This window comes from Pleurodeles waltl, chromosome 5 (assembly GCF_031143425.1).
Source record: "Pleurodeles waltl isolate 20211129_DDA chromosome 5, aPleWal1.hap1.20221129, whole genome shotgun sequence".
NCBI classification, from domain to species: domain Eukaryota; kingdom Metazoa; phylum Chordata; class Amphibia; order Caudata; family Salamandridae; genus Pleurodeles; species Pleurodeles waltl.
The window spans coordinates 140,671,992-140,688,950 of record NC_090444.1 but is presented as its reverse complement, the minus strand read 5'-3'; the positions used below and the strand labels follow the sequence as shown (position 1 = coordinate 140,688,950).

The window sequence follows — 16,959 nt, the reverse complement described above, 5'->3', positions numbered from 1 at the left end:
ATTTACTACCGAATCATAAGTATGCAATATTTTAGAAATGTTGCATGACATTTATGTCATCTCACGTCTATTGAGACGTGTGCTTGGTTTGTTTTAACCTTATGATTGTAATCCTGGCCACATAACGCTATTGCTGCTTACAGCTGTAGCTTTATTACCTACCATCCCAGGGATGCCACAGAACATTTAGGGGTGGGTGGAATATTCCATTCTGCCTCTGAATTGGCAGAATTTTAGCAACTTCATGTTACCCTTGTAACCCAGACTTCTGCCCAAAGTCTGCCAATTGCTGCATGGTGGAATTGTTTTTCACATACAGCTCCAGAGTGGTAAATTGGTGAGTGCGAGCGAGATTTGGCATCCCCTATTGTGATTTCCAGTCACTAGGAGGACATCTGGCAAACATTGTCCAACGTGGGCAGTCACAGGTGGTCGTAACCATTTGTGGTCAGAAGACTGCAGCAAAATCAACTCGAGTAGCTGCGTCCTGTGGTGCAACACGTGGTGTCATTCGCACAGATTTTTCAGTGAGAAATGAGCTACCGGCGATCAATCATAGTGCGAGCAGCGCAAAGTACCTATTTCTGTCTTTTGGCAAAACTCCAAGGAATCTGGCAGAGTTTTTATGTAACTCAGCAGAATAATGCGGAGTCAAATTCTGTGAGTTCCGCTCACCCCTAACATCATTACTATTTCACAGAAAGTGGACATACATGTGAGAGTAGGGGATGGATTACATAGTTTACTGTTGTGATTTACACATAGCATTACCCTGAATAATGGCAATAAAAAAGAATGACAAGGACCACATGATGACCCCCAAATATTTCAAAGTGTGGAACATACTTTAATCCAGGAAAAGGAACAAAGGGGTCAATTTCAGGGTGAATATGTCAGAGGAGGCACGTGTATGAAGTGTGGTTTCAGGTTTTATTGGTCATTTTTCGAACAATAGAAAAGTCTTGGATTGCATATTCTTTTATGTTCATTCTACCCAGCATGGCCACCTCATTTGTAGCTCCTTCAGATTAGAGCTACAGTCTTCCTCAATAATTTTAAATTCTAGTGCATGTACCTAATGAAAGTAAACCTTTTTATTGGAGGCACTGAACCCAAATGCTAGCTCAGATCAACCATAGACTTGAGGCAGGGTTGATTAAACGTATCAATTACCGTCTGTGTGGGTTTGTGGTTTGTAGTAATCTTCTATGTTGGTGTGTTTACAGCAAAGTAGATTAACAGGCCTTCGGATTTAGTAGTTAATATGTGGTAGGTAATTTGAGGGAATAAAACCAACTCCAAACTGTTTTGTAGTCTGATTCTTAAAGTGTCTTGTGTGACTAGGTGAAACATATAACAGTAATTGGCAGTCCCATCAAGCATGAGGATTGTTCTGAAGTGTTGAAAAATAAGCATGGCTATAAGTGGAAGTTCTACTAGTTATTTGAAAAACGTCACCACTTTTTTCATACAACTGTTTCAATGGTGGGCAAGACAATGGATGCCTACGGGCTTGACTAGTACGCTACATGTGGATTGATTCTGGTATCTCAGCCAGGACCCCCCATCTTTGCATTATATAGCACAATCAAGATGCCTGCTGGAATGTTTGCTTTTCTGTTTTGTGGAGCTATTGCCCAGGATTTCCCATTGTCAGTTCCTAGATGATTGTTAGTAACTGCAGGAGGAATTGTAACTTTCTGTACTGGTTTCTCCTGCTTAGTCAATGTACAACTCTTTAGGAACAAGGAGGCTGTAGGGGAGGCCATCCGCTGCCTCAATCCAGCAACTACTTTGACAGCAAACAAAACAGAAACCCAGAATCAATCTATCCCTTCTTTTTACATCTGCTACTTTTGATTTTCCACACCCTTCCAACTTAGTGGGAGTCCTAGTATTTTGACTTTTTCTTCTTGCACCTTTTAGTTTTCATCCTATTGGTGCTTCTGCTGCACATCTTGCAATACACATACAAAGTACTGACCTTGGTTGCCATGAGTGGAGGGTGCCGTCCTTGTGTGCCTTAAAGATAATGCAGCAGGTCTTGAAAGTAATTAGGTTGGGTAGATGTAAATTAAGGTCTTTGAGAGATAGGGTTATACTTTCTACCTCTACCCACCCTCCTACCCTACCCCAGATCTCAAATTTCCGTCCCACACTCTTCCTCCCTCCACTATCTTTATCACACTCCCGCTCTTCCTTTCTGTACTATCTCCCCCACAACAATCCTGAATCACTGTTATATCCATTATCTCACCCTCTCCTCTTACTTCCACTATCTCCTCCTCACAGCTCTCCTCAATATCTGCTCCTCAATCATGATAACTATGTAGGTAGTCACCTCCTTTCTCTTCCATCACAGAGCGGATAGACATAGTGAGTATAAGATGTATTACACCACCTTGAGACCCAACCCACCAAACGTCTTCTACCCAGCCTAGTTTCTTCTCTCCTATGAATATCCCTTACACTACACACTTTCAACTCATAAACGGCACATCTTATCTTCAAAAATTCTACACTTCTAGCATTCTTACCTGTGGCTCTCACACTATTGATTTCTTGTTAAAAGAAGCAATTTACTCACAGATAAATTCCCCCAACTCCCCACATACATGTCACAACCTAAACTCTCGGACCAAAGAACTCAGCTTGTTTTTTCAGAAGCCTACTTTTCTGCACCCGCCACACTCTACCTACTTCAGTTCCTGAAGCAGAAAAGTCTCAGAGTTACAGTGACATGCACTATCTGACTAAAAACTGGACTCATTTCTATGAGACGCAACGTTTCTTTCAATCTCATTTCTGCTCCTGAAAGATACAATCTTTGGCCTTTAATGTAAACTCAATTGTCACCTAACTTCCCTTTTATCCTTCTATTCCACAGACATCAAACCCATTAGGTCTTAACTTTTAATACTCTTGGTACTCAGGAACCAACTGAAGCGCCCTTCTACATTTTAGTCATCAGGAATGACAGACACACTTGGCATATCCCAGCAGAAACCACATTCCCACATGCAATCATACAATTTCTGATCACCGTTATCTTGATCATAAAAAATAATCATTCCTTCCTAAATTTCATGCTCTCGAACAGATCAGCAGCTGAACACTAACTTGAATTTGCAAAAAGTATTCATTCTTAAAATCCAGAAATACTATTTCTGACTGAAACCTGGATATCTCAGTCAGTACTTGATATCTAAATACCTCCAGTATATATGATCGTTCACCTGGACTGAGAGGGAAGGCCAGATGGGGGAGGTGGCTCTTATCTACTCATCTCCCTTACAACTTAAAAGCCCAAAACAGCTCAATCCTCCTCTTTTTTATGTCTTTCTATTAAGATCAAAACCAAATACACCACAACGTTCTACATCATATATCACCGACCTGGAGAAAACCATTGTTTAGCTGAACAACTTAAGGAACTAATAGCAGAAGGATCAACTTCCAACTCCACTAACATCTTCCTGGGGGACTTCAAGTATCAACATGAAGACAAAACTAGCATAACTTTGGCACAAGTGTCCCTTTTTCTATTCAACAATAACCTCAAACAATGCTGCAACTCTTGAACGTATAATGGGCTCAATTTTCAAACTTATTATTTCTAGAGAAGACCTCATCAAGGCTGAATACCCTGACCATTTCCTTGTATATTGTGACAAATTCTCCAATGTTTTCAAGGAGAAAATGAAAACTATTGAGCACTATGATTCAGCAACAGTAACAATCATACCAGAGGAGACGACACTCCACACAATTGTGTAATATTGGGCCTTGTTTAAGGAGATAACTGTAACCAACCCAGAAAACACTATCTCCACCAACAGGCTATCTTGTCACTTTGCTGACCCTATACTTGCTTCAACTGTGAAAAATATAATTCCTCTCTTTTTCCCTAAACACCTACTATAACCAGCTCCTCTTTAAGTCAATGTGTAGTTCTGGAGAAACCTAAATTTCCACAACCACATTAATGCTGAATTGAAGGGAGTCCAATACCACATTAGACTCCCCAGAAGAATCAGATCACTTATTTCACCATATGACATCAAACCAGTGGTATTGCTGCTAGTACTCTCAAGCCTTGATTATAGCAAGTTCCTACTGGTTGGCATTCCCAACGTTCACATGGCTCCACTGAAGCTAGCCTTCAATTTCACAGTGTGACTAATCTCTGACTTTAAAAGACCAGAGCACATCACCCCATTCCTGAGGAAAATACAATGGCTCTTCTTTGTGGAAAGGAGCTTTTTCTAGTTTGCATACATAGTTCACAAGCTGATACAAACAGGAGTTGAGTCCTACCTCATTCAGAAATGAGTTGCCTCAGGAGGATCACACTCTATCTGAAGTGCAAATTCCCTATGGCTAAAATCTAATTGAAGTAAATAACTCAAGGAAAGAGGCAGGTAGATGATGGGTTTATTATCCAGTCAACGAGTAATGCAGTACAGTGTCCCCAATCTCACTTCACAGGGCAGCACTGACAGACCATGAACATTCTAAATCAACTCCCTAGTAACATTCCAACTGTGAGAGGAGGAAGAGGGGAATGAAAGGAAAAATATCAAAAGGGAAGAGAACATAACATTTGTATTATATAAGGTACTTCACAATATATCTCCCTACCTTGAGCAAATAGAGCAAAGGTGGATTACACTTTAGTATTAACATTGCAAAAAGAAGCACATACGAAAATGAGATTCTTCAATAAGTGTAAAAGTTTAATTCACACTCTTTTAGCCAATGTGGTGGACGTGTGTTCCTTGTACTCTTCCTCTGTTCTGGTGTTTCCATATTATTTTGGCTTTCTTTGTCTTGGGGTATGTATTCTTCATGACACTCTCTGGACAACAAGCTATCCATGCTCCACGTTTTACCATCTTCCAAGATCACTGTGTTTTGTTTCATTCTACAGATTTTAGATGGTTGGGAAAACTAGTTGAACTTGTTCATGGAAGGAGTTTTTACTAAGACCTACTATCCTATCTTCCATGTTTGATCCTTCTGCCCCATTTCTTGCTGTACCAGGTTTTGTATTTTTGTTGGTGAATGTGAACTGATTCTGCCATGGCTCCCCTATCTACCCATACTGGTGGTCCTCCATTGAGCCAACTGGGGCTGAGCTTGGAGCTTGATCTTCTTGTCACGACTCACGTGCTGCTTGCGCCTGGAATTTGCAGATCTGGTGGCGTGAATCTTCAATGTTCAGCTTTGGCCCAAAAAGGGGCGACTCTTTCTGGTAGCCACGGTGCTGTAGGCAATGGAGACACCAAGAACAGACCGTGCCCTTCAGAAAGTAGCGCCAGAGGGAAAAAAACCCTTAAAAAGGGGAAAAAACCTCCAAACAGGAAGGCTCCTGGAGAAAAACAAGAACAAACAAACAGGAATCCAAAAGGAGCAAAAATCAGAAAACACAGAAGGCTGAATCCAAAACCAAAAGGCAAGGAAATCAGGAGCGAAGACACTAACTGAGCAGAAAGTGTTGCAGCGCAAAGAAAGAGGAAAAACACAGCCCTTATATACCAAAAAACAGGAAGTGACCCACAGGAAGTAAAAGGACACCATCTTAGATAGGGAAACAATACATAGAACAGAATAGTAGAGGAACCATAGAGAATAGGGAACAAGGAATGCTGGGAAAGCACAGGAATCTGGGAAGGAGGAAAAAACATAAAGAAAGGCACACAACAGACTGCAAAAAAGAAGAAGGACAAAGAAACGAAGAAAAACAGGTAAGAGGGTTCAGAGACCCCTGGGACAGTGAAAAGCAGAAGGAAGAACGAGGCCCCAAGCAAATCTGGGGCCTCGAAACGCGCAGGAGAGGCTGGGGGCACGCCGCGTCTTAATAACGCGGTGCGTGGCCCGAGCCGAACGCCCGGCAGAAGTCGAGCTCTCGGCTCGCGCCGCACCGCGCGGCGCGACACTTCTCCCTAAAGGGCCATGAAAAGTGATACTCCTGTCACAGAATTAGGAAACGCATGATATGCCCATCACATATTTCTCAGGGTTGTATGTATGGGTTTGCCCGTAGTGTAAGCTGAATGGATAGTTTCCTTTACCATTTTATTAGCTCTCTCTACCAATCCATTGGCCTTTGGACAATACAGAGGTGTTTTTTTTGTGGTTATCAATAGGGTTTTTAAGTATGTTTTGAATTCTTCTGACACAGATTTTACCCCACTGTCTGTTATTTTTGTGCTAGGGATGCCTTATTATGAGAATACGTCAGATAGTAATTCTATTAATGACTTTGTGCTTGTGTTACTTACAAATTTAGAGGCATATTTAGAGAAAAGTGGAGCATCACTCATGATGCGCTACTTTTCTAGCACCCAATTGCGTACCCCTAATGACACCATGTGTGCGCCGTACTTACAATACGGGGCACCATGGCAGTCATGTCCACATTAGCGTCATAATTTATGGCGCTAATGAGATGCTTTGCTGGATTAGCGCCATGAATTATCGTGCTAATGTAGCAAAGCACAGGGAAGCCTATTGCTTTCAATAGGAGCGTCATCTTAACACCTGCCTTAGGCAGGCATCAATAATGATGTTAAAAATGGTGCAGTGAAATCTAGTAAATTTCACTCGACCATTTTTCTGGCCCTCCCTACGCGTGAACGCCCCCCTTGCATACATTATGCCTGGCGCAGGCATATTGTTATTTAAGGGTTTACAAAGTGGCGCAATGCTTGCATTGCTCTACTATGTAAATATGGCGTATGGGAAATGCCACCTTAAAGCCACATTTGTGTCAAAAAAATAAATACGCCCCTTAGTGTTAACCCATTGTGAGTGGTAGTCAATTAACATGAAAAAGAATTTGCGATTTATTCCAGTAATGTTGATGGGACTGACTACATCTACTCCTAACATTTCTTACATTCCAATGGGGTTGTAAATGCTCCTGAAGTGTTTTACATTTTTCAGACCATCCTTGTAGGATTTTTTCTTTATCAGATAATAAGGTTACATCCTTGCTGGTACTGTCTTTCCATTCTCTTTCTAATATAGCAGGGATGGTAATGGAAAGAACAGTTTCATTAAAAGTTAATGTGTCAGGTATGAGATAAGAAATGGGTCAGTCTAGATAAGTAATCTGCTGCTAGATTCCTTGTTCCTGGCACATGCTCTGCTTCGAAATTATATCCTTGTAATTCTAGCATCCACTTGGCTATACACGGAGTGGTGTTTTCTTTGCTTTTGGTAGATAGAACTGGTTTGTTATCTGTTTTTAGAAGGAAAGCAAACCCCATAAGAAAAACATTATAGTGTTTTTTTTTCTGATGACCCAAATCTTAAAATATCATCTTGGAAACGCAGTGTACCCTTGCAGTCTTTTAGTATATGCTGCATCGCTCTTTAGAACACTGCAGCAGCAGATGCTAGCTGTTAGAAATGGGATCTCTTATTGGCAGTGGTTTGCACCCTGTCTAAGTAGAGACCCTCACTCTAGCCAGGGAAAGGGAGTCACACAGCTAACATAACCCCTGCTCACCCCCTTGGTAGCTTGGCTCAAGCAACTAGGCTTATCTCAAAAGCAATGTGTAAAGTATTTGTACACACATTGAGTTGCTCAGTGAAAACACCACAAATGTTCTCCACACCAGTTTAGAAAAATAGCTAAAATATATCTGAATAAAACAAGACTAAAAAAACAAAAAACCAACATACAAAAGTAAAGATACCAATTTGTGAAAGTTAAATGTAGTATAACGCTTAGAAACAATATAGCCTCAACTTGGGCTATCAAAACGGCTTGACGGAGTTGCTTCTAATAGTCTGGCACCATCCGCGAGGGAGCACGGCTGGCCACGGAGTTGTGTAAACCCCAGTTACAGTATCTTGGAAAATGATGAGGAAGCAAAGACATTCCACCGACTCGGGAGGTGAGGTGTCATTGGAGCCAGTGCGTCCTCGGTTCCCTTCTGCCACCTGAGAGATGAGGCATTGGTTCCTTCCTGGTAGCCAGGAGAGGTGAGACGTCCATTCCTTACGGTTGCCGAGGAGGTGCTGCGGCGTTGGCGAAGAAGGGTTGGTTACTTATGGGAAGGCATGCCGATGAATCCAGCAGGTCAAGATGTGAGGCGTCAATTTCATGGTGTCCTGATCACACCACAGGGCCACAGGTGCTACAGCACTGCACTCTGGATTCAGACTGTGGTGGGACTTTGGAGACGCTGCACTCTGGATTCAGACTGTGGTGGGACTTTGGAGACGCTGCAGTGGTGTAAGGCCTGTATTGTAGGTCACTGTCTTTGCAGTCAGTGGGACGATGGCTCCAGTGCAGGCCGTGGCACTAGGTCAGAGTGCGGCACCAGTTCCGAAGTCATTCTGGAAGTCGGTTTCTTCCTTGTTGCACCAGAACTCACTTCTAAGGGCCCAAGAACTGGATTTGCCACCACTTGGTAAGTCAGGACTCTCACCAAGAGGGTCCACATCCTGGCAGGTGAAGTCTTTGATGTCCCTGAGACTTCTTAACAGGAGGCAAACTCAGTTCTAACCCTTGGAGAACTTTTGGAAGCAGGATGTAGAAAGCAAAGTCCAGTCATTTCACTCCTAGGACAGAAGCAGCAGCAGAAGGCCAGCACAACAAAGTAACACGCAGAGTGGCAGTCCCTCTTGCAGCATCCAGCTCTTCCCCCTGGCTGAATTTTCTCAGTCCACAAGGATTCTACTATGTGGTGTCAGAGGTGCAGTACTTATACCCGTTTCTGTCTTTGAAGTAGGCAAACTTCAAAGGGAAGTCTTTGTATTGCACAAGACTCTACCTTTCCTTACCCTGGTCCCAGACACATTCCGGGGGGTTGGAGGCGATTTTGTGTGAGGACAAGCACATTTCTATTCAGGTAAAAGTGTCAGCTCCTCCCAACGCTCTAGCTCAAAAAAGACCCATCAACCTGGTGATGGGCCATCAAGTTATGCAGGGCACGCCTCAGCTTCCTTTGTGTGTCTGTCTAGAGTGAATGCACAAACAGCCCAACGGTCATCCTGACCGAGATGTTTATTCAGCAGACAGGCACAGGCACAGAATGGTTAAGCAACAAAATGCTCACTTTCTAAAAGTGGCATTTTCAAGCTTTCAATTTAAAAACCAACTTCATCAAAATATGTATTTTTAAAATATGAGTTCATGGACCTCAAACTCCATATCTCTATGTGCTTCCAATGGGAAGCTACACTTAAGAGATATTTCACAATAATTGTCAAGTTACCCTATGGGAGGGATAGTCCTTGCAGTAGTGAAAAACACATTTAGCAGTATTTCACTATCAGGACATGAAAAAACACCAGTACATGTCCTATCTTTTAAATATATTGCAGATTGCCCATGGGGCTGCCTTAGGCCTACTTTAGGGGTGACTTACATGTAGTCAAAGGGAAGGTTTGGGCCTACCAAGTGGATGCAACTACCAGGTTGACATGGCCATTTGAAAGTGCACACACAGCCACTGCAATGGCAGGCCTGAAACTTGTTTGCAGGGCTACTCATGTGGGTAGCACAATCAGTGCTGCAGGCTCACTAGTAGCATTTTAGTTTACAGGCCCTGGGCACACCTGGTGCACTGTACTAGGGATTTACTAGTAAATCAAATATTCAAATCATGTACAAACCAATCACCAATACAATTTACACAGGGAGCACTTGCATTTTAGCACTGTTCAGCAGAGATAAGGTGCCCAGAATTCTAAAGCCAGCAAAACAAAATTGAGCACAAGATCAAAAACTGGAGGTCATAAGCAAAAAGACAGGGGAAACCATGCCAAAGTCTAAAACTAGCTCAAAGGGGGTTCTGCAATACCGATACGCTCTAAAGGGCATGGTGAAGGATGTTAGTGGTTTGGACTCATTATGGAGTGTCAGTTGATGGTATTCTGCTGAGAGATCTAACACACAAAAAAAGTATGCACTTTCTATACGATTTAGCATTCCGTTATCCTGGGTAGGGGATGTCTGTCTATCCAAATATTAAATTTAGGTCAACACATAGCCTGATATCATTAGAATTGTTTTTCCTAGCAATAACTATAGGGGCAAGTCGTTCAGAACTTTCAATCTTTTCTATTACGCCATGGGTCTCTAATTCCTCCAGTTCTATTTTAGGAGGTTCTTCATTAGTAGTGGAATAGGTCTGGTTTTATGGTTTACAGGAATATTTAAGATATCCTAATCTTCAGATAGCTCTTTGCACAAATTGTTACCTATGCCAGATCTTTCTATTAAGAGTACTTGTTTGTAATTGTTGGGTCCAGCTTTAACCCAGTTCCTTCTGATGTTTCCATATTAAAAGATTCAAATCCTTTTTGGATATGTATATCCTTCCTATTGTGCTTCTATCTTAAAATTAAATTCTACCCCATCCAATGTAATATTGCATTTTTTTCAAAGGAACTTACCTGAAAAACACTATTCTACTTCAGGATTCCCCATCATTGTCATTTAAAGATTTTACCACATCAATTTCCTTAATTCCAGAGTCTTTACACTCTTTAGCAAAGTGTCCCTTTTTGTTACATGTTTTGCATAGTACAGACTGTGCAGAGCACTTGGGACTGTTTGTCAAGTAATTAGTGCTACCACATCTGTAACACTTACATTTTAGCTTCACTGTTTATTTTGTTAGATTTCTGTTCTTGGATATTTTTCATTTGTTGTACCGCTTCTGTTTCTGTAACTCTGTTAACCTCATAAGACCCATTTGACACTTCTTTTCTTGTTTGGATTTTCATTTCTTTTATACATTCTGCAGTATGCTATATTTCTATAACCCCTAGCTCTATCTGTCACTTCTTTCAGACTGGAATTTAAGTAGATTCTTCTGCACTTTAGGGTTGTTTGTGCACCTCACAAGTTAATCACACATGAGAGAATCAGTAAATTGACCAAATTCACATATGGCTGACAACCCCCTAAGTACAGCAATATAATATGCTATTGTCTCACTCCTGATCTGTACCCTACAAATAAACTTATATATTCCTAATACTACTTTTATTTTTTCTTTGAAGTACTCCTCTAACCTCTTCAAGGTGGCTTGATATACATCTAGTGGGCCTTCTCCGTCTTTAATCCGTCCGTTAATGCATGTTCTGGGAGATCTGCATTAATTGTCCTAGCATGCATTCCTATATCGTATAATAACACATGGTATTTTCTTATCAGACTAAATTTGTCCCCTCCAATTGCAATAAGAGTTGACTCAAATATTTGTTTCCATTGTAGATTTGATATCTGGCTCTAATATCTATTAATTCATAGATACAAGACCAAAGACATACTGAAATCGCGTTGCTTAGTCACTGTCATAATTTAGCAATATTGTGCCTCTTATTTCCAATACAAAGCATTGTGCTAGTGCCACTGGGTTACGATATATGAACAAAACTGCACAAATAAATAAAATACAAACTACGAAGTGGACAGGTGCACTTGGGATATGAAATAGTTCTCAAGATTGCTATCAAGTAGATGGGATACCACCAGCGTTTGCATAATTGGTCTGCAGTTGTCTTCTGGTAGACCCAGATTTAGTTTGCAGAGAACGAGAGCCTGACGTTGAACAAACTTCTTATTGCTTACATGTGTTCTGAAACTGCAGTTGCTAAGGCTAAGCCACATTCAGCATGGGGTAGGCTCTATGAAATCCAAATTTTAATGGTATTGAGCCACTTTTCAGCTGGTGAAGTTATGGCCAGGGTACGTGATCCTTAACTAAATCTCGAAAATGTTACCAATTTTTAACAAGGTGTCAGAATGGATTGACAAGTAAAAAATCTTCATGTGGGAAAAGCCAGTGCGAGGCGCTGAAGAAAGGTACACACCGCAGGATCAATACTAATGCTCTTTTCTTCCTTCCTTCTTTTCCTTGTAGCAGGATCTTCTGTTGTATTTTCATCACAGTAAACTTCACTTTAGCTCAAGCAGGATGTAGGTGAAATACAAAGATCATTCCACTGTTTTGAATCAGTTTGTTAGGATGAAAAGGTAAATTATTTAACGGGTGATGAAAATTTTCTGAGCCAAGCAAAGCCTTCCAGGGGCAGAAGAGGATAAACTTTTCAGGTGCTTGAGGTGTTATACTTAATGAACAAGTGCAGTGTGAAGTAAACTCTGCAGTGTGGTTTTGAGAAATGTTTGGATATGTTGTTAATTGCTTGTGCAAGTGCTCTTGATATTTCACAACTTTAGAAAAGAGTCCTTAGGATCAACACCAATGTGGCAAACATTTGTCTATTATAACATACCATTGTAAAGTCTAATTCCTAGCAATAGTCCGTTAGGCTAAAAACATATTAACATTTCTGGTGAAGGCACAAAAAAGAAACCAGGTGCATGCAATATTTCAACGCTGTCTGCAGGCAAGCATAATTTAATTGGGTCTGTAGTTTATAGATTAATTTCCTAAATTATGTATATTATATTTACTTCTTTTTAACTGTGAAAGTGGTATTTAAACACTTCAGTGTTAGGTTAAGCCTTATTTTCACAATGGCCTTCCGAACTGAAGGCATACACAGTGGAGGCCCGTAATTTTAGGAGGGAGGAGGCAGATGGGACACACATGCGCACATACACACTCACACTCACACTCATTCATTCACACACACATGCATGCACACACACACATGCAATCACAATACTTCTTACCAAGTATTCAAACATACACAACCAAACATTAATTAAAAAAGGCAAATTTACCTGCAATTCATCCTTGGAGGTCCCAGAAGGTTGGGACCAACAGGTTAGCTGATAAGGGAAGACAGCAGTCCTGAGCCTCAGAGGTCCCAGGAGGGTTGGGACTGCTGCCTTTCCTCATTGGCTGAACTTAGGTCAGCCAATAAGGGAAGGCAGCAGCCCACAGCAGCCCTAACCTTGTCACAGAGAGGGATGCGGTGAGTAAGAGTGCTGCCCTGGGCACTTCAGGGCTTAAAACTGAGGCATCCCAGTCAGAGCCAATGAGTGATACAACTCCTCGACACCAAAGGGGAGGGCCTTGAGGATCTTTGCTGAGCTGAGGAGGTCAGGCCCAGAGGAGCTGTGACCTCCTCAGCCCAGCAAAGTTAAGTTCAGGCAGCCAGCAGCCTGTACAAATAGTGTATGTCTAGCTCCTGGCTGCCCAACCTGAAAATAAGGAGTGTCTGTGAAGCTGACCTTTGCTCAGCCTGACACACCCTCTTGTTGAGGGGCAGAATGTGAGGGGGGCATGGCCCATCAGCCCCAAAGGACGGGCCCCAGCTGGGCACATGTAATTCTACCAACCACTCCATACTAGCAAAGGGGATCTTACCTCTCTCTCATATTTCCACATTATTTCCTTTGGGAATAGAAAATCTAGATTAAAGGAAACTACTTTCTGAATCGTTGCTACTCTATAGCTATCTTCCCATATATTACTTTGCGCATGAGACCTTCCTACGGTCTGAAATATGAATTCTTATATTTTAATCTAGCTATTGTTGAAGTCCCTTTACTGATGTTATGCTAACTGCCTTATTCAAGTATATGAATCAAATTTTATTAACAAGGGCAATCAAACTACAATATTAACATTTGCATGTTATTCAGCTGATACATACCTGCATCAAAGAGCAATATCATAATTCTAACTGTACATCATGAGCTTCAAAAACTGTAAAAAAAATATGATTTAGTTACTATGGTGAATTCAAAGTTTTGATTTACCAGTAATTTCAATTAACTACAATCTCTGAATGTTGGAAAATGGGTTATTGGTAGGGCAGGTAGGTACCTACACCTAGCAACAAGCCACTAACCTCCACATAGGTACAGTTAGGTCTCAGTAAATTAATCCCAGCTCAACCCTTGGTAGCTTGGCAACGAGCGTTAAGGCTTAATTTAGGAGACAAAGTGTAAAGCATTCAAATATCACAAAACAGTAATTAAATAAAACACAGGAAACAGTTTAAAAATCCAAAACCAATTTATAAAAATAGCTTATATTTTTATCTTTAAAATGACACAAAAACGATTAAAATCGGTTCAGGGGAACCGGAGATATGAATTTTTAAAGAATTATTACTTTTCTAGCGCTTAGAAACAAAAAGCGCCAATCGGGTCATCTGGTTGCACCAGGACTGGGGCAAAGTCAAAGTTTCAGGCCGACCGCGATGGAGCCCTGCTCGGCTACAAGTCGCGGGAGGCCTCGGTTAAAAAGTTACCTTCTGACTTAGTCTCTTTTTTGATGTTTTTCTTCCCCGGGACGAACCTGCCAGTTGAATCCGACCTCCTGGAGCCCTTGTCCGGATACGCGAAGTCGGTTTCCTCGGTGGTGATTTTTACCTTCGGACTTAGTCGTTTTTTCGAGATGAAAATCCTTCGACCGGGGTAAACCTGGATCTTGATCCGACGTCCGTGGAGCCCTTCTCGGATACGATGGCTGGGAGGTCCCGGTCAACTTTTTACGTTCGGACTTAGTCTCTTTTTTGGATGTTTTTCTTTACCGGGACGAACCACGAAGTCAGGCCGGGTCGCGGTTGAGGCAAGCCGGCTAGAATTTCCGCGTCGGGTCGGTCACTTTATGGAGCTTTTTTTCAAAAATTCTCCAATCTTTTCCAAACTTCTGGGGCTTCACCCAGATGTTCTTTTAAGGTTCTTTTGGGGTCCACAGCTCACCCCAAGGGTCCAGAAGTTCTGTGATGGTCCTTGGGAAGTGCGGACTTCAACTCCCAGAATACACCTGGCGCAAACTCCTTTTTGGCCACTGGACAGTGGTCAGCTGGTCACTTTTTCAGGAGTTGGTGCAGGGGACTCTGGATAGCAATTTTTCACCTGTAGCAAACAGGGAGTCCCTCCTTGAACCAGTTGAAGCCAGGCAAAGTCCTTCTTGTGGTGAAGCCCAAGTGTGCAGCTGGTGCAGTCTTTCTGAGTGCAGGGTCCAGGTGCAGGCCAGGGGTCCAGCAGGGCAGTCCTTCTTCTCCTTGTAGTTCCTTCTTCTTGAAATTTGGTGGGGATCTGAGGTGTGGGGGCAGGTCTGCCAGTTTTATCTTTGCTCCTGGGTGAAAAGCTGGGGGGCCCTGGTTCTCCAATCAGGGACAGGGTCGTCCCCCTGTGATGACCACTTCCTGGGAAGTGTGGCAAAAATCCATCCCAGAAGGCAACAGTCTCAAAAAATCCAACATGGATGAATCTGATTTTTGGAGGTTACATCTGGCTGAGCCCACCCACTGGTGTGGCTAAAAATCATAAACACACCCCTCTCCTGCCCTCTACTAATCTAATCAAGGGGGCACCTAGCTGTCTGGGGTTGCAGGATGTGGGGGTGTTGCTGGGTGCTGCAAATGTCCTTCTCTGCCTTTGAAGACCAGTTTGGCAGCCCTCCCCCTTCCTGCCTCACCATCTGCTGAGGGGAGATTCTCTCCCCCAAGCACATTCCTTTGTGTGAAGCCTGGCCACTTCACACCTCATCAAGGCAGCCTGGCAGAAGCTGCTGCAGGCTGGCCAATCAGAGCACAGCAGCAAAAACAATGCAGAGCTGAAATTGGCAACTTTTTAGGTAAAGTCTAAACTTTTTACCTGAACTAGTTATATTAAATCCAACAACTGGAAGTTGTAGGATTTATTACAACAATTAATTTGATACCAAATTCTTGGTATGCAACATTTAAGGAGACTTTAAAATTTAAAATAAAGTCTGCCCATTCTAGCCTATGAAGGCCATTTACTTCAATGAGGGAAAAACGAATTTGGCTGTTTTTACCTCACCAGGGCTTATAAATCTATTTTTATAAAGTCCCTGCTTATAGTTACATGGCACCCAGCCCTAGGGGCACATAGGGCACACCTTAGGGGTGACTTATATTTAAAAATAAGGTAGTTTAAGACTTTGGAAGTACCTTTAATTCCAAAGTCGAATTTGCATATAACTTTAATTTAAAAGCAGCCAGCAAGGCAGGCTTGCTTTTAAAATGACACTGGGCACCTCAGCAATGCACCTAGGTGTGCACCACCTATGCTGTGGTCCCTAAACCTACATGCCCTACCATATACTAGGGACTTATAGGTAGGTTAACTTAGCCAATTATAATTAGCCTAATTTGCATATCCATTTTACACAGAGCACAGGCCCTGGGACTGGTTAGCAGTACCCAGGGCACCATCAAAGTCAGGAAAACACCAGCAAAAAGAGGAAAATGGGGGCAAAAAGTTATGGGGCCTCTGCAATCGGCCCTGTTTTCTCACACAACCCCCCCCCCGCCCACACGCCCAGGAGACTCAGCCCAACCCTGGGAGAGTCTTCCTGGCTTGTTAGGCGAGGAAGACAGTGAAGAAAACTGGCTGTCCCTTTGCAGGGCCTACTCTGCTTTATCTCCTCCTGTCAGGGTCACTCCCTATGGGTAGTGAAGCCATCCCAACAGTAAAAGGACCCAACTCAACTGAAACTTTCCTCTAGGGGGGTCGTCCTCCTTTCTCTCTGCCAACTTGGGTAGTGAGGTGCCCACCTCCCCTACTCCAAACTTTGCTAGGGCAACACCTAGCTTACCCAAAGAGGTCACCCAACACTTGAGCAACCCCACCATGACCAATAGGGTCAGGGGGCCTACTTTGCTATTGGCTTTGGGGTCTGCCTCCCAGGCCAAGTACAGTGCTGCCAGGAAGGCTAGCACCCAGCAGAGGCTACTGACAGCTGTCAGTACCCAGAAACACACCCTAAGCTCTCCACTGACAGGTGGCTGAGCTGCTTTAGGGGCATCTTTGGGGTCCTGGCACCCCTCTTGCTGTCTAGAGCGGGGGGCTACCACCTCCTGTGGCAGACACCCTCCTTCCACTCTCCCTTCTGTCAGTGCAGGGGCAACACCTTGCATCTGGACAGCTGCCTGACTACTCAGGACTTCCTTGGGGTCAGGTGAGGCCTCACCAGTGCCAACTCTGGGCTCCCCCCTTACTGGGGCAGAAGGCCCTTGGCTCCCTGGAACTCTCTT

General features: G+C 42.8%; 1 protein-coding gene across 1 annotated transcript in view; it reads right to left on the bottom strand.

Annotated features, from left to right (window-relative positions):
• LOC138297008 (calpain-13-like) overlaps window positions 1-16,959 on the bottom strand; it is a 511,734-nt gene that overhangs the window by 4,883 nt on the left and 489,892 nt on the right. Inside the window, exon 26 of the mRNA XM_069236526.1 lies at window positions 13,597-13,649. Within this exon, the coding sequence (XP_069092627.1) occupies window positions 13,623-13,649 (27 nt within the window). The 3' untranslated portion in view covers window positions 13,597-13,622. The remainder of the gene's footprint in view (window positions 1-13,596; window positions 13,650-16,959) is intronic.